Raw genomic sequence first — 17,971 nt, 5'->3', positions numbered from 1 at the left:
TGAAAAGATGTATGTCTGTTTCTTCCTCCGGCTATGCGTCGGAACCGCCGCGTTGCTACTTAGCTTAGCCGCTTAGCATATTTGCTTAGCTCACCTTGCTCCGCCGAGTAATCCTCTTCATAAAAAAAAACTTCTCATTAAAGAGAACTTTAACACCAAAATTTATGTTGCACCCTTAAAACAATTTAAGGAGATTCCACGCAGATCTTCATTTTTGTGCAACTTTATTAGAACAAAACCCACGGTTCGAGCGTACAGCGTGTGTAGTTTTTTTGTTTTTTTTTTAACCAACAAAACTGGTCATGAACTTTCTACGTCATGTCGCTCTTAAAGAAATAGAATAAGGTAACTTAAGTGTATATTTAAACATAAACTAAACAAACTGTTCAGACCACTACTAAATTAAATAAGTGCTTGACCCATGACATCAATACACCATGACTTAGGCATTATCACATTCTGAACATATTTTCAGGGTGTTACAAGAACATAATTTAGAACATGCAGCAGTCCGTTAAGGTGCCTGACCAAAATTAAAAGGACTCTTAAATGTCCAACAAAGTACCTGATCAAAACAACCTCAAACACAAACAAGGGGAATTTACAATAGAATCAGTTGTGTCTGACTTGGCTGATTCAGTATGTAGTAATGTATGATGTGTTTCCCTCCAATAGTCTGTAACCTCAACACTGCCAGTACTGTATTAAAGAACTATAGCAAGTTTAAGAAAACAGGACCTGCTAAACCGATGTCAGCAGATTCAAATATTACTTACATTGTTGTTTTTGATCATTAACCAAAATAATTGACAATTATATGAAGGTCCTTACAGTTATAGAAGCACATGTCTGAAGAAACAAAGTCAGACTCTTTTAAAAGCCTAAATAAAGTCAGTGCTGCAACATGTGAGTGTCTGGCAATCGGAGCAGGAAAGTCCACACAGACCCACTTCTAGGAAAACCTTTTATCTGTCGCCTGGGCTTCCAGATTTTACCTTCAATTCTGTATTCTAGAGTCATGCTTCTATTTAGTGTAAACACAGAATCACCTTTTACAACAGCTGTAAACAGTGAACCTTTGCTGTTGGCAAAATGTCCAGGCAGAGATGACCACTGTCCTGAGTTCAGGTTGTAACAGTCCATCAAGCATCGAAGGAAGTCATCAGATGGGCCATTTCTCATGACGTACAGGTTGTCTCTGTGGCCGACGATGCAGTGGCCGTAGCTCTGACGCCGAATCAGTACGGTAACGAGACGCCACTCATCTTTCCCTGAGATGTACTCATAAATCTCTGAGGTTTCCATTGGCCTCCATAAACACACAAATATCCTGCTCATGGTTTTGGTGCAAGCCGCCCCCGCCACTGGCCGAGGTAAGTGGGCAGCAAATGTCCACTTCCCGCTCTTAACATTGTATATCTCCACAGACGACATCACGGTTCGCTCATATTCTCCTCCTATGGCATAAAGACAACCATCTACACCCACAAGGCTTAGATTATAGCGCAGTTGTACTGGATGAGCAATCCTGGTCCAGCTGCTGTTTTCAACATTGTAGCAGAAACAAGCCTCAACAGCTTGCTTGTGAACTCCATGAACTCCACCAATGATGTAGAGTTTGTTGTCTAAAACAGTCACCCCGGCCATGGAGGTGCTGGCCTCTAGTGGCAGATCTGTTAGAACTTTCCAGCTATTTACAGTTTCATCAAGGTAACAGACAGTCCTACATGCAGCGTGTATGCTTTTATCCACACCACAGGTCACGTGGGCCCCTACAGCCACAAAAACACTGGGTGCCAAAGACTCTATATAAGAGGTCAGCTCTGATGGTAAGGTTTTCTGGACTTCAGCCTCCAGGTCACCGTACATGTCTCGAATAAAGAGTGCAGCAGCGTGGTAAAGATCAATTAGGCCAAATGTTGCAGCAGTGTGGTACAGTAGCAAACAGTTGTCAGCGTCAATGAGGCCAATAAGATACTTTGTGAGTGGAGTCACCTGCAGGTATGCAGCACATTCAATGGCCTCAACAATGTCATCCTCACCCAGAGCTGGCAGCTCGCCCCGCAGGACTGCCAAGGCAATGAAGAAGCCTCGAGCACGTGGGCACTGCAGGTGAATTTGGTCTTGGTTGCACTCCTTCATTCCAGAGCGGTACAGCGCTCGAAAATAGTCACAATTTTGGACAAGGAACATCTTCTCTTCTGAAAAGTGCGTGTCTCCAATCACTATAGTTAACTTGGCTGAAAGGAAACCAGTAGCAGAACATATCTGATACCCTCTACTGTCTTCATCGCCACAGTGGTTGCTCTTCTCTGATTCACTGCTGTGTGCTGACATCACTGTTCAATCACACTGACACTCAAGAGACGAATGTGAGATGAGAGTTTCAGCATTTTCAAAAGTTTGAAGACAAGAGAGAGAGAGAGAAGTTGCAGGTCCAGAAGCTGGCTGACACTGAGAAGAGCTTCCTTCTTTCTCACAGCTTTCAAAATAGAAACAGCTATATTTAGATGAGAGCAAATGCTTGGAGTCAGTTTCATGCTGTTGACTTCATGGAAACAAAGAGCAGTTGTTGTGATCATTTCTGTTGCAAAAGTGTGTTGTGTTGTTTTATTTATAGTGCTGTGAAAAAGTATTTACCCCCTTACAGATGCATGCTATTTAGTTTGTCAGACTTAAAACACACAAAGAAAACCTAATTTCATTACGTTCAGTTAACTTTGAGAATCTAAACCTTGAGTTAAACCAATTTTCACAGAAAAGCCATCTTCAGCTGCGTCCCGATACACTGATTCACCATTGCAGCAATAAGTCTTTCTTTAAACATTTGTGCTTTTAAAGAAAATGTAATTCCATATTTTGTAAAACTAAATTTCAGGGCAGGACCAGACAAAGAGACTTAATGAGAGTAAACAGCTGCAACACTGAATGCACTGCTGCATTCATTTAACATTCAGTCATGTTTCCAATTGTAGCATAAAGCCCAGATTATAATTATGAATGAATAAAATATATTTCATAATATAATGTGTAATATTAAAGACACAAAACAGACTTTGACCCAGGTAAATAATCAAAAGACAACTTATTTCGTATTTTGCAGGCTGTTACAGTAAATATTAATTCCTTGGTTGTTGTAATTTAAACCCAGACCGAATACTGTTTTAACATAATATTCATCTGTCCTAGAAACTTACTGAATCCATATATCATTTTATACTGTTGAGTTTGAAAAACTCATTGTGTTCGTTGATTTGAGACAGAACACAAACTAATTTGATGCACTGAGGATTTAATGACGCTCAAGGTTTGGTTGGAGGACCCTCTCTCCTTTCTGTCCACTACACATGCTAAAGTGCACAAAACATCCTGAAGAGAAGGCATTGTGTGCAATGTATGGATACATTGCACACATGTTTTATGAAATAGATAACATGGGGTGAAATTACAGTGACTGGATATAGAGGATACAGAGATCTGTGTTGACGTCAACAACTTTATCATATGAGGCACAGCCTCCATCAATGCAAGCTCCTGTCAATTTAGGTCAAGTGATGTCCTGCACAAGTAGATGGCTGCAGTGTTTATCTCCTATACCAACATTCATCTCCCTATGGTGTCAAATTCACACCAAAACCCAGTAGGAGCAATACAGAACATCACGAGCAGTTTATTTTAATTCCAGGAGAGCGTGTATTACGCTCCCTGCACCCACTGAAAGTCCCACATGCACAATGACCACAGGCGATGCTCTATGCTGCAGGCAGAAAACTCAACACAGGCACACCTGAGCAGCTCCTCTCTGTGCTTTCAGTGAATCAATCTGCTCACGCCTATATTACACCTGTGCGCTCGTGTGAACCATTTGGCAGTTTAGAAAAAATGACACAAAGAAAAACACGGAGACATTTACATGCTTGTGATTGGCCACTTTTCCGCTATCCCTGCCCTGTGACCCCTGTTGTTAACCTTGGCAGCTGTTGAACTAACATGGCTGGGATGAAAACCTTTCCAGGGAGTCGGAGTTTAGTGAGTAAGGGTTTTATGAATTTATCATAGAACATTATACATGTTTCATAGTTACATTCAGATTATTCATGTATATATATTCTCTATTCACAATATTACTTTGTCTGGAAAAAGACGCATTTGTAGTTTAACAGGTTAAAAGGTTCAGTAGCTAAAAGGTTAAGCTAACATTTAGCTGCCTTCTGCTAAGAGAGTCTGCAGGGGATATAAGGGCTACAGCCTCCCAAAAATCCTTTTGATATTGTGTGACAAATACAGAAATTATCTTTGCAAGTCGTTAATAATATGCTGAAACCCCGTGGCATGTTTTTTCACACATTGCTGTTAGTAAATAATATCAACCAAAAAACACACGGGATAGGCATTTTTGGTCTACATCTTTAAATATAATCAATTCTACTTCTGCATTGTATTCCACATATTAAACAGAGTTTTATTATATTCATACAAACTAGCTAATAGATCAAACCCATAACAAATATTGCTAATTTTGCATTGTAATTATATACCTTTTTCATGTTTTGTTTCTTTGTACTTTTATTTCATCTCTGTGCTCTTGTTTTTTATTCTTTCTAGAATATTTAAGGAAATGACTGATTCAAAGGAGGTAATTACACTACATATACTGGGAACTAAGGTAAATATCTGGGAATGTAGGTTTAATTACGTACTTTTGTTTCAGGAGCAGTTGCGGAGCATGGTCGTAAATTTATTAACTATGCTGCGTTCAGCAAGTGACCCAGCTGGTTTGTAATATATAGCACTGTACACAAAATGGTTATTATTAACTGTTGAAATCTGCACCACTGCTCTACTATGATATTGTGTAGATGGTACTGCTGCTGTTGTTACAGCTAATATTATTATTGTATAATGTATTTTAACATCAAGTTTAGGGACAGAGCCCTGCTGTAGAAGTTGGAGACAGGTGACAGGACGACAGGGACATAGTGAGGCACCCTCATGTTCCACCCCCATTCAGCAAAACATGGCCAGGTTTGGAAAAAAAAAAACTCAAAGGACGTGTTATATCTCTGTATTTTGACAATTTTCAAAGTGGAGAATATATGTGACACTATTAAATAACTCTGAAGTTGTCCATTCTTTTCTAAAAGATGTTTTCCAGGTCTTTTTAAAAGATTGTTAGTTTCTAATATAGAAAAATAATATTTCCTTAAATATTATTTTAATAGTCATCTAAAATGCTGGTTTATTCAGCAAATCATTCTTTGAAATATATTTTTTAATAATGTTCTATCTAATCTTGCATTGTGATTGGTGGTTTAAAGGTACCAATTATTACCTAAGTTAGTTCTAAGACCAACTTAATCTCATTTCCAGATTCTTCAAGATAATCCTTGGTTCTCAAACATAAATAACATTGAATGGTAATGTCACTTTATTGGTCATGGTTTTTAATCATCTTTAATTCACTTGTTGATGTTGAATATAGAATTTATTGGTCTTCCTTAATCTTTCATTGTGCTTGGTAGTTCAGTTGGATTGTTCTAGTATATTTTTCTAGACATTGAGTTGACTTATTTTTTTGTTTTATAAATTCTTCTATTTTAAGAGATTGTGTGAATTTATTTCATGTGTGTGCAGTGTTTTGTTGTTCAGTAATGCCAGAGCTTGTTCCACCCTTTTCTCTATTGTCCTAATACCAATGCCTTGTTGGGCTGGTATTCACAGGACAACACTTAACAGACTGAATTATTATTTAATAAAATATTTATATTAAAATTCAGTGCAGGCATAATATAATCATAATGATAATCACAACAACACTGAAAGGAAGTAAACATTATCAACTTTTTGAAGGACTTCTTGCAAAACCTGGAAGGCAAAGGTAGCTTAAGAGCACTGGCCACCTCATAAATACCACTCTGTTACCCCAAAAAAAACTTTCCAGAAAACAATTTCTTATTTTGCAAGAAAAAATAAAATAGTTTAACATGTAAATACATGTTTGAGAACCTTATTTACATATTTTGCATTCATTAGCTCACACAATAATTTGCTAATTACACATAGTACATAAGTGGCAACAGAAATGTATTCTATTATTTTGTAATATTTCTTTTCCCTCCAGGAACAGACATTAAAGCTGGGCACCTATCTAATGGTTGTGGAGCAAAACAGCTGTCAATGCAAGGTTTCCTCCAGTCGGTTTCAGGCCAGGCATGTGCCACTAACAGATGCCAAACGAGATTTATATAGGATAACTGTGAATTTTTATCATGACTGTACTTGTATGTATATGTGTCTTTCATAATAATTATAATAAAAAATTGGAAATCATGTCGTGATCTTTTTAGGGGACTTCCAAACCCTGGGACCACAATTGCCCCTTCCACATCTTGGGCCTCATGTACGAAGTGCACAAAAACCTTGCAGCGCAATGTTTTACACACAATTCAGCATGTAGAAAAATGAACGTTGCATGAAAGTGTGAGTAAATACATGCATACTTCTGACCTTGCCTTGAAAATGTGCGGAAACTATTTTCATCGACAATAATAAACTACAAAAAAACTAAAACTCAACCAAATCCATGGAAATATGACTCTATTCAGCTTTATTTAATTCATGAAGCATCAAACATGATGTTTTTTTTCATGAGTTTGAGATTTTATGGTTTAAACCAGAGCGATGAAACTGAAATACGTTTAGCTTCATACAACAATGTAACACACCTCAGAAAATGATGGAAACAACCTCAGTCGGATGGAAACCCTAAAACTTCCTCTGTTTCTGTCACCTGTAAATGAACATTTTCATCAGTCTGTGCGCTGAGGAGCATAAAATGCATGTGAATCATCTAAGGGGTAGTGTCATTCTCACTAAAACAGAAAACTGTGCGCGGGACCAGCAGATTAATTCCCAACCAGTCAGGTGTGACAATTCCCATGGTGAACAAGCTGTAGACAATCATACTTGTCCTTAAATAGCTCCATAAAGGGCGCGGAATTGTGAAGTGATGCCAGCTTTGGCACAACTGGAGGACTTAGCCAATGCAGGGATTCGAAGGGAGCGTGTGTTCAGAGATCCTGCAGTCCTGTTGGCACCTGATGATGAGTGGCTTATTATCCGGTTTAGATTGCCCAGGCCAATTATCTTGGAACTCTGCACGGAACTGGCCTCAGCGTTACAGAGGGACACCAGGAGTAGTGGTGCATTGCTGGTGCCGGTTTAAGTCATCCCTACGCTGGGCTTCCTTGCAACCGGAGCATTTCAGCAGAAGCTGGATGACAGGTAGAGTATGTCACAGTCCTCCCTGAGCCGAGCCATGCCAACTGTATGGGATGGCATCATCCGTATGATACCCAGATATATAAAGTTCCCCTACACTGTGGCTGACCAGGCGGAAATTAAATTGCGATTTGCAGCAATGAGCCAATTTCCAAATGCGATCGGAGCTGTTGACTGCACTCATACTGTGGAGCCATGGATGACGTAGCTAAGAAAAAATCTGAAGTATTGAAGGTGGATTTCAGCAGAATAAAGCAGAATAAGTTGGAGATCTCAATATCAAGGTGTTTCTCAGCGGATCCTTTGGACCGATTTTCTGTGGAGATGAGATTTTTTCGAGACTTCTGATGATTAATAAATGGTGGAAAAAAGCATGTTCTACTACATCTGGGGAACTTCATCAAACACTTTAATATTGTTTGGGAAAAAAGACACTTTTTCAAGCAAGATATCTGTTTGAACAAGCCGGCAGCCAGACATTTCACATCTAATCTCATTTATTCAATAAATAATCCGCCAGCAGCCGCAACCAGCAGAGAACATGTAGTATTAAAAACAATTATAAGGCTACTGCCAACAGCTCCAGCAGAGATAAAGATAAACAGGCAGTTGGTTGAGAGAGAGAGGTCATCACAAAGGGTCTCTCAGTCAAATTCCACAGGGGAGGTGGTCCCCCCCTTTAAACCCCCTTCCCCCCAAACCTCAACCCAGACCGACCACCTCGTTAAACCCCCCTCAGCCCAGACCCCGTACCAGTCCACACAGAACTCTACCCTCTCTCCACTTGATGGACTAGTGATGGACTCAGGCCTTAACCTTCAGAGGCACATACAGACAGTAACAAGGTCAGCCTTCTTCCCTAAAGAACATCTCCAGGATTGAAAGGACTAATGTGTCAGCAGCCTTGAAAAATGGCCAAACAAAAATATTTATAGGAATGAAACATGTCACTTCGGCCTGGTGCCTAACTTCATCTAATTCTATCTATAACAACTTGATACAGGTAGTTTATTTCAAGGGCAACGCCTTAAATATAAACAGTAATACGAATCATACATTCAACACACAAACACCCACACCACAATCAAGAACACCCACACTCTCACAACTCACATACTTACAACCACACATCAACTGCTTGGTACATCAAGACACAAAATATGGCAATACATACTGATGCAGAGTACAATGCATATCCCTGTTAGGATTAAGTCCAGAATAAACAAATCTTTGTTCTTATTGAAAGCAAGAGCAAGATGTTTTACAATAAGCCAGTAAAGACAGCTTAGAAAAATGAAAATGGATGCATGAAGGTGGAGGCAAATTATTCCAAGGTGATGGAGCTTTTAACTGAAATGCACAAGGCCCAATTTCTCTCTTAAATTATTGGTGTAGAAAACAAAAAGATAACTGATTAGTATTTCCCAGGCTATATTCTGAACTAAATGGGCTTAAGCATTGTTTTAAATATGGAGAAAAATTTAAATAGATACACTTAATAGTGGGCTGCACGGTGGCGCAGTTGGTAGCACTGTTGCCTTGCAGCAAGAAGGTCCTGGGTTTGATTCCTGACTGGGGGTCTTTCTGCATGGAGTTTGCATGTTCTCCCCGTGCATGTGTGGGTTCTCACCGGGTACTCCGGCTTCCTCCCACAGTCCAAAGACATGCCTGTTAGGTTAATTGGTCTCTCTAAATTGCCCTTAGGTGTATGAATGAGTGTGTGCATGGTTGTTTGTGTGTTGCCCTGCGATGGACTGGCGGCCTGTCCAGGGTGTACCCCGCCTCTCGCCCATAGACTGCTGGAGATAGGCACCAGCTCCCCCGCGACCCACTATGGAATAAGTGGTAGAAAATGACTGACTGACACTTAATAGTAAATAACAACCAATGAGGTTTTCTTCTGGCCTTGAGAGCTAACCAGTTCAAGGACTCATACATAAGGCAGTGATAAATCCTAAATGGACACCTCAAAATAAATCTACAGAGACTATGATAAAAAGCATTGAGAAGATAAAGGTTAGTATAGCCATAAGTAACATCTGCATGTTCTAGAACTGGCAGCACAAGTTGTGTAACAACGCTTTTATGAACTGGAAGGGAAAAACATTCTACAGAACGAAAAAGTTAAAAATTTAAGGCCACAGGCTTACAGACAATATTAAATTTAGGATTTCAGCAAAACCTGTTTGCCTCAGCTTTATCCCACTCCAAAAGTTAGGTTTTTCAAAAACCTCAAGACAAATAATTACAGTGATTAAACTTAGCTAGATTTTCACCCATTTAAGGCTCACAGATAGGAGGAAAAATGCTGTTAACTCTCTATAATTTCAAAAAGAATACAACAACCGTTGCCGTCTGACCAGATAAAAAACAATGTCCTATATTTAAGACTTGGCTTTTCACCCAAACTGGTAGGTGCATGAAATTATACATTTGATTTAACTGATGGCATTAAAAACAATTGTACATTTTTTTGTGGCAGGCATTAGTACAAATTAATTTTTCATCTTTCACCACTTGGTGGGGCCAAAGGTGAACGAGATGCCACATATCCAAAGCGTTTGTGTCAGACCACCAGATACTAACGACTGCTAGACAGAACACCCTTTCCTTTTTCTAAAGGGAATGATTCCCTTTATAACTAATCTATCTGCCCGTTCATCTCCTTTTCACGTCGTGAACTGGTATGCAACTAAGCTTGAATGACGTTTATTTTTGTCTTCTTTGTATGTAATAATAGTGGAGCTAACAATGTAAAATTATGATTATGTGTTGTGAAATGAAGAGCGCGAAAAATTGCTGATGTGAGGGTTCACCCTAAACATATATTTTTCTCCTAGGTGAAGAAAAGGTGGCTGGGAGCAGCCTGACAAATGGGTCCATTGATACGTTATTAGTTAGGACATAAGATCTCTGGGATTCAGAAATAGTATGGCTGGGAAGATTCGGGTTGGAGGAGGAAAACAGTGTGTTTGAGCTGGGTGTGACAGGAATGAATGAAGGCCCAAGGTATGAATGATGTATTGATGTAGGCCACATGAGTGAAAGGTTCATGAATCAAATGGCATGTTTTGGTTGCTGTGAGCTCTTTGTTCATTTTGGGTTTTGATTCATGGTTGTGTTAGGACAACTAATGAACATTTTGGAGTGCACCAAATTTGGTTTTTATATGTTTTTTCTGTATTCTAGGTGTTCACTATATGTGTTCGGATGCTCGCAAGTTGAAATAATTATCTGGGTTTTAGTTTCAGAGGGTGAAAACTTACATTTCCTGTGAATTTTCTTAAAGTTAAATTGGATCCAAATTCTGTTTGAGGTGGGAACAGAACCCAATAGAACCTGTCATTCTGCCATACGTTTCTGATTGAATAATTTGATGGTAAAAGATTTGGCCGTCCAATCTTCTTTAAGAAGGGAGGCCGAAGCCGACATGTGTTGTGTGTCTTAAGTGTTTGTCTAAAGTTCTGTCTCAATATTTGTCTTAAATTTTGTCTGACTAACCTTTAAACTTCAGTGAAAACAAAGAAAAAAAAAAAAAAAATCCTATGATGGAAAAAGAAAAAATGGAAAGATTGGGGCAATGACTGGTTACAGTGATCAGATATTTAATAGGAATGAATAACTAAATGATGGTATGAATAAGGTTGTCCAGAATATGAAAATTACTTTTATCTAGTATTAGGGGTAGATGTTATGGGGAAGGACCATAAAGGTCTTATTTAGGTAGATGCAACTAGACACGTTCATAGAAAACAATGCAAATATTTTGTTCTGGTAATGATTTTAAAAGATTTTATCGAAAATAACGGTTTGGACATATCTAACATTAAATTGTTGTTAAAGGACAATAACTTATCAATTTATTGGGCTAAAATAAATATGATTCTGGTTAACGGTGAGAAGATGAATCTATTAGATTATCCATTTATAACAGTTGACACTTTCACCATTTGGATTGAGAGAGCTAAACGCATAAAGAACAATCGGCTAAGGTTTGTGCTGATTCCAACATGACATGGCTGGAGGCGCTGCCTTGGTGATGTTTTCTATGAGATCATCACCCACTGAGCGCATGGGTTTAACACCACATGACCTGCTGACAGGAAGAACCATGCACCCAAGCTGGATACACAGAGAGAGGAATTATTATGTTATGTTCAACAAGTGTAATCTGCTGTGAAGTGTTTTGTCTTATAACACACAGGAGGCACCAAACAAAGAACAACAGGAGAGAAACTCTGGAGCAGATTGCACCTGGGGAGTGGATGTACGGAAAGGTGTTTCACAGATCTTGGAAGGACCCCAGGTGGATTAGAAATTTTAATGTGGTAAAGCTCCACCATATATGGTGTGAAGGTTTGGTTGGATGAGGGACAAACTATGGTAGAGCCATCGTAATAGAGAAATTTAAAAAAATTATGTTTGTTGAGTTTGAAGGAGCAGGTGTCATTGAATTTGAAAGAAGGTCTCTGTTTTAGAACCTGGTGGTACAAACATCAGAAAGGAAAGAAAGATTTCTAAAGTGTGAATAACCAACAAACAAATGTGTATTTCAGTGCGTCAGCAAAAAACTTGTGAAACAATTTGCAGGAGGGGTTGAAGGTATGCTTAACTATATGTCAATTCAAATAACTTCATGAAGAAAAATTATAAATTCCTGTGTGCTTCTGAGTTACTTATTCATAGATACTGTTGTTTGCAACTTAAGATTGTAAATTAACTTGATTTAAGACCTTGAATTTTTTCTTACTGTAGGACAGCACTGAGGTATGGTAATGCTGAGGGGAGGGGGGGACTGCATGTGGACTGGACAGAAAAGTTGTGTCCTGGTTACCCTCTTCATCCAGGATGCCCTGACACCGATTGGCCCACTTCGTCAGGCTTAGGGTTGCAAAAAATCACAGTAGCAGCTCTTAACTGAACAGCTGCACGAGGTAAGGGACAAAAACACTGAGAGAAATAACGAGATTAAGGCTGCTAAAACCCAAAATGATAGAACTCCAATACCTGGGACAACTCAGTACCACCAATTGTACTTCCTCTTCCAGAGAATCCGTATCAGATGTATCAATATGTCCCACAGGTGCACCCCCCAACGGAGGCAGAGCCCAGTTCAGAGGTAACAGGGGTAGAAACTTTAGAAGACCCAGAAACCAACAATATGATGACGAGTTCTATTGTTGGAGGTGTGGACAGCAGAGCATATACAAACAAACTGCTTCCCTGCTGCGCCACCGTACTCCAGACCACCGTTTGGAGCCTACCCCACCACAGCAACCACAAACAGCACAAAACCTTCCACTAGTTCAGCACCAGGCCTACCAACCTCCCAGCCACAACCAGATGCTGCAGTACTAGGGGTTTCAGGGTCCTGTTTCAGAGGAATGCCCAGCTCCAGTTTTAGAAATTTTCATTGAGGGAAAAAGCTTCTCATTAATGCTAGATACTGGCGTGAGGTACAGTATACTAACAGACAGACATGCTATTTTCCAGACCAGTTAAAAGTATGCTTCCCTTTGAAGAAACCAGCATGGTTTTTCTGCATGAATTTCTAATTCAGAAACATTGTCCTCTGAACTTATTGGCAGGTGATCTGATCTCTTTGTTGGTGCTACCGTCGTTTGCTCATACTCTTACAATGATGTGATTTTTCCAAATGGCAAGATTGTTACATGCTATGCATGGACAACTCTCAGCCACCTCCTTGGTTTCTTGTCATAAAAAAAAGATGGAGGTGTGTGTAGCATTATTGGAGAGTCTTGTTCTTTTTTCCAAACATTACAACACCTGATGGATCCCTCACGAAGCCCCTAAGAGGATTGTAATCACTATCCATTGAATTAAAATTGCACTCAGGAATTGATTAACCGTTTGCAAATATGTTTGAGACGTGGTTTGGAAAATGGGGATGCCTATCGCATGCTGTTGTGCACCATGTATTCGAGATCTCATCTTTAGGTGCATAGATTCAGCCGTGGGCACCCTGGATGCAAGAGGATTGGGTAATGTGAAAAATGTAAATTGAGCACTGTAAATGTCATGAATGAAAGAATGAATTAAAGGTTTTAGTATAAATTAACCAATCAGATGCAACCGGAATTTGGACCCAAATTTTGATCAGACGAAATTTGTAGTAATGGAGAATACTAAAATAATATGCTGTTTAAATACATTGAAATAAATAATGGTTGATGAAATTGGCTAATTTGATTAAATGATGGGGGATGAAGTGAACCAATGAAGTTAGTGGTATTCATAATAGATCCAATGTTTAACAGAAAGAAAGGTGGTTCAGTATTAAGGCCAAAATTTACATCTGGGATAATGATGTTTTCAAACAGGATAAGGGGACAGTGCTTATGAGTAGCAGTTCAAAGGGGGTTTTTCGTGTTTAGAGGATAAGCAAATCTTACTTAAAATTAATATGTAAATGTGTTGCAGGTTAAACCGAGCTGAACAGAAGAACAGCAATGAAGATTTGGTTCAATTATGTTAAAATTCATAAATAATACAAATTTGGAGCCAAAATCAATAGAATATGTAATGTCACATGAAATATGTCATAACTTAGTTGGTGTGTCAGTTTTTCTGTGTATAAGGGTATATGGGATAGGACAGATTAAAATGGGAATTATTAAGATAATTCAATTCAATTGAATTCAGTTCATTTATATAGTGCCAATTCACAACACATGTTGTCTCAAGGCACTTCACAAAAGTCAGGTACATACATTCCAATTAGTCCTAATCATTGAACAGTGCAGTCAGATTCAATTAAGATTCAGATATCGGTTAATGGAGGTGGATTATATTTGATATGGGGTTGAATTTATGAACGGGGCATTTACTTAGGACCCCACAGAGCTGGGAGTGTTTAGATTGTCCAAATATGAAGAAATTGTTTTTCATTGTTTATGTATTAACCTCTTCCACAGGAAACAATGTGATAGAAGGTCGTTTTTCAATATGGTCAAAGGATAAATGGATGCTGCTTTAAGGAAGACCACAAATTTATTTTTGTTAAATGGGGCTAATGTTTTTCTAAATCATAATTTACATAGAGGTATGCAGCTATTACAAGCCCAAAATGCAGCTTATTAAGCTCAGTAGAGCTGGATAGAATTTGTTTTTTCTAACTTTGATTGCTTTAATTATGCCACTATGTGACCTACTTTGATGATAATAGTAATAGGTGCTAATTAACTACAACTTGACTTAATCTATCCAGTACTGCATATAATTCCATTTATTAGAAGACCAACCTTTTCAAATAGATAATCCTGCCAAAGGACATGTGGGGATGGATGTCGATCTGAGGGGAGCGAAGGTGGATGAGGAGAATCCACGTTTAAACTCTACAGTAACTGATTCATACGATGTTAGACAGTATTTTCAACTGTGCTTTAAGGCTATTATCCTTTCTTTCCTTTCTCCTAATCATGCACATATCGCTTTGATGGGGTTGGATTTATCTCCACTAGGTGCATCACCACCAGGAATCTATTGGAGAGATGACGTTCCCCCTTTTGGGGGGGGGGGGGGGGGGGGGAGACCCCGTGACAACTGGAAGGCGATTTCCTGGTCATATATAGGTTTAGCACACACTCACAAGGTTGGGTGATTCTTTCGGGGTTACCCTGTTGCCGGCATTCCACAGTCTACCTAGTGCCTGGGGGGTTAACTGATCTTAAGTTGTGAGGTGCCTTTAAATGACACCTCAACAAGGGGATTGATAGGAATAACCTTGCTTACTATAACTTATAGATGAGCTTTCACACACACTCCATAATGATAAAGTATAAATATTTTCACTTTTGTTAGGATATGGATAAGAATCCTCATTGACGTAAATTACAAGCACAAATGACCTACAGTTTGACATAAAGTTTAGTTCATTGGGTTTGATTGTGGAAGACTCATACCGGGTTGATAAGAATGCTGCAGCCACACTTAGATTAAGGATTGGACACCTGCTATTACACACTCTATCAGATAGACAACAGAACGGTGACACATAGTCTACTGATGAATACCCTTGCATGGGAAGCGCAGGAATAAAACTGCATGTGACCTTCTTTCGAGGCTGCTTCGTCACTTTGATCAACGAGCGGATCCAGGACGGGAGTGTTAGGTTGAATGTATATACATTGATGTTCACCATTATCACTCACATGTATTTCTTCTCTATTCTAAAAGGTCAGATCTGCGGCTCTGACCCAGTGTTTTGAAACACCCTGCACTCAATTGTTATTTTGGTCTATGTGCAGCTGGTTTCGCAACACCCGAAAGCAGAACCAGCTGTTCCTCTTTCCACTCTCTAACTCTGCCTGATATGTCTCACACCTCTGTTTGTAACCTGATATGTCTGTTCATTCTACACAGTATAAATAAACCTTGTCAAGGGACCTCACCTTTGTCGCTCACACTCAACGGTGTGGTTGCCCTCGCAGCGAGTAAAACAGAGTCTCTGTCTCACTTTCTGTTGTTCAACTGTGGTTTGACTTGATCAACTCATTCCACCCTGACATTAACTTGGTCCTTCGAGCCAGATTACTTAAAACAAAAACCAGTTTTATTTTTAACAGTGACTGGCCAGGGCCCTGAGGACATCGCCTGACACCGAGAGGAGCGACACTGAAAGTTTGTTGACAGCTGTCTGCCAGGACGGGCAGAACAAAGTCCTCGAACGTGAATTCATGCCAGGCCGGTGGTGTATAACTGCGCTTGACGCCAGGTGGTGCCTAAGGGGTCCTGATTATCACATTCGTCATTGTTGACACAGAGGTGAAACATTTGGTTATATTTCGCCGTAACAAAATAGGAAGACGTCTGGTTATATTTCACCGTAATGAAATAGGATAAAATCTTAATATTAGGTGGTATTTACATCTAAAAATGGTTTAAAATATAAACTAGTTTAGAGTTGGCCGCAATCAACCGTGTAGTAGTTACATCTAAAAAGGGTTTAAAATATAAACTTGGTTAGAGTTGGCCGCAATCAACCGTGTATGAATGAACTGTGTATGACCGGAGGACTAAGTATCTTACAAGAATCCTAGAAAGATTCTACTGGTCCTGTGTTTTTTGTTTTGCCTGAAAAGAAAGATGTACTGGTGATTGGGAGGTAAAGGATGGGTTTCATCCCTGAAAACTAACACGTTGCGTTATTAGTGCGCGTAGAAGGCCGTGTTAGTGTCCTCTCCTTAATCTCTTGCCAGCCAATTTCTAATCAGGACACGCATAGTTTAAACTTAAAAGACAGAAACTAAAACTGTGAAATGGAAAAAGAACAAAGTAAATGTAAGGACTTAGAGGGGGATGTAAAATTCATGGAAGGTTATGTAGAAGGAGCGGGAAGAATACGCCATAAATGGAATAACAAACACAGGTTCTTGGGGAGATTAGACACAAAAGAATATTCTAAAACTACAAGCAGATTTAAAATTAGAAATTATGCAAACCAAGAACCCACGTAAGAAGGAACAGACAAAAGTAAAGTATAAACTCTCAGAAAAATGGTTGGAACAAAGCAAGTTAAGGGACATGCAAAGAGAAGAGAAGGGAAAGAAAAGAAAGGTGAAGCTCACAGCAACTGCCCTAGTGGGACCAGATGATGAAACTATGCGGACACACAGGCAACCACAGCCTGAACCTCCCGCACCCCCGGCCCTCCACAGACACAACAGAAAATGCCTAAAGCCCTTATTAAACATAGTGTCCCACTAGCGTCACTTAGACCAGATTCCCCCACCACCCCATGAGAACCAGAAGCAAAGTTGAAACAGAAAAAGGTGCAGAGGGACTTTATCCCATGCCAGATCTGGATCAACACAAGATAACTTATCATCCAGGCAACACACACACAGAAGCATATTTGGGGAGACATGAAGATTCCTTCCCAATGATAGAAGTAGCAAATCCAAACCGCGTTGCTGCAGACAACCCACAACCACCAACAATATTGGTATATAGGCCATGGACACAGGAAGACAGATACATTTGCAGTGCAGGATGGCTTAATAGCACTGCACATCTTGGACCCAAATAACTACAGGGGAAGGGGAGGCTTTAGAGGATGTGGACAGGGAAGAGGAGGCTCACAAAATAGCCAGACTCAAAACAATGCATGCTTAAGGTGTGGAAGGTTGGTCCATTATGCTAGAGAATGCAGAACAAACCTCCAGAATCACACAACCCGCGAAGCTCGCGATGATGCATACTAGAAGTGTAATAACCCAGGACATTTCGCCCGAGAATGTAGGGGAAAAAGAATAGATAACCCCAACGCCACGCAGAATTGACAATTAAAGCCACAGCCACTGTTTCCTCCCTTAACCCACACATCCTTTCTACCAAATGACACGGATTAAATCAAATTTGAGGAAGTAGACATTCAAGCAGCACTAGAACTAATAGCAGTTCATAAAACACAAGACCTGCCATACAAAAACATAATAATCAATGAAAACATATACAGCTGCTTATGTGATACGGGGGCATGTAGAACAGTGCTGATTGAACCCCTACCAAAAGTGAAATATTCAAATGATGCAATGCACGTCAGATCTGCAGCAGGAACCTCAGAGATACATTATCTAACTACGCCCGTGACAGTGAAAGAACTTGAAACAGGGCTGACATGTCAAGTTCCTGTTCTAATAAGTCAAAAATGCCCAGTGAACTTATTAGG

General features: G+C 39.6%; 1 protein-coding gene across 1 annotated transcript; it reads right to left on the bottom strand.

Annotated features, from left to right (window-relative positions):
* Nucleotides 1–207: 207 nt before the first annotated feature.
* kbtbd13b (kelch repeat and BTB domain containing 13b) lies at nt 208–2,427 on the bottom strand. The gene has a single exon (XM_047351592.1). The coding sequence runs from the start codon at nt 2,335–2,337 to the stop codon at nt 892–894; it is 1,446 nt and encodes a 481-aa protein (XP_047207548.1). The 5' UTR covers nt 2,338–2,427; the 3' UTR covers nt 208–891.
* Nucleotides 2,428–17,971: the final 15,544 nt, after the last annotated feature.

Source organism: Girardinichthys multiradiatus, chromosome 2 (genome assembly GCF_021462225.1).
Source record: "Girardinichthys multiradiatus isolate DD_20200921_A chromosome 2, DD_fGirMul_XY1, whole genome shotgun sequence".
Lineage (NCBI taxonomy): Eukaryota > Metazoa > Chordata > Actinopteri > Cyprinodontiformes > Goodeidae > Girardinichthys > Girardinichthys multiradiatus.
The sequence above is the reverse complement of the archived record's forward strand: the minus strand, read 5'-3'. Positions and strand labels throughout refer to the sequence as shown.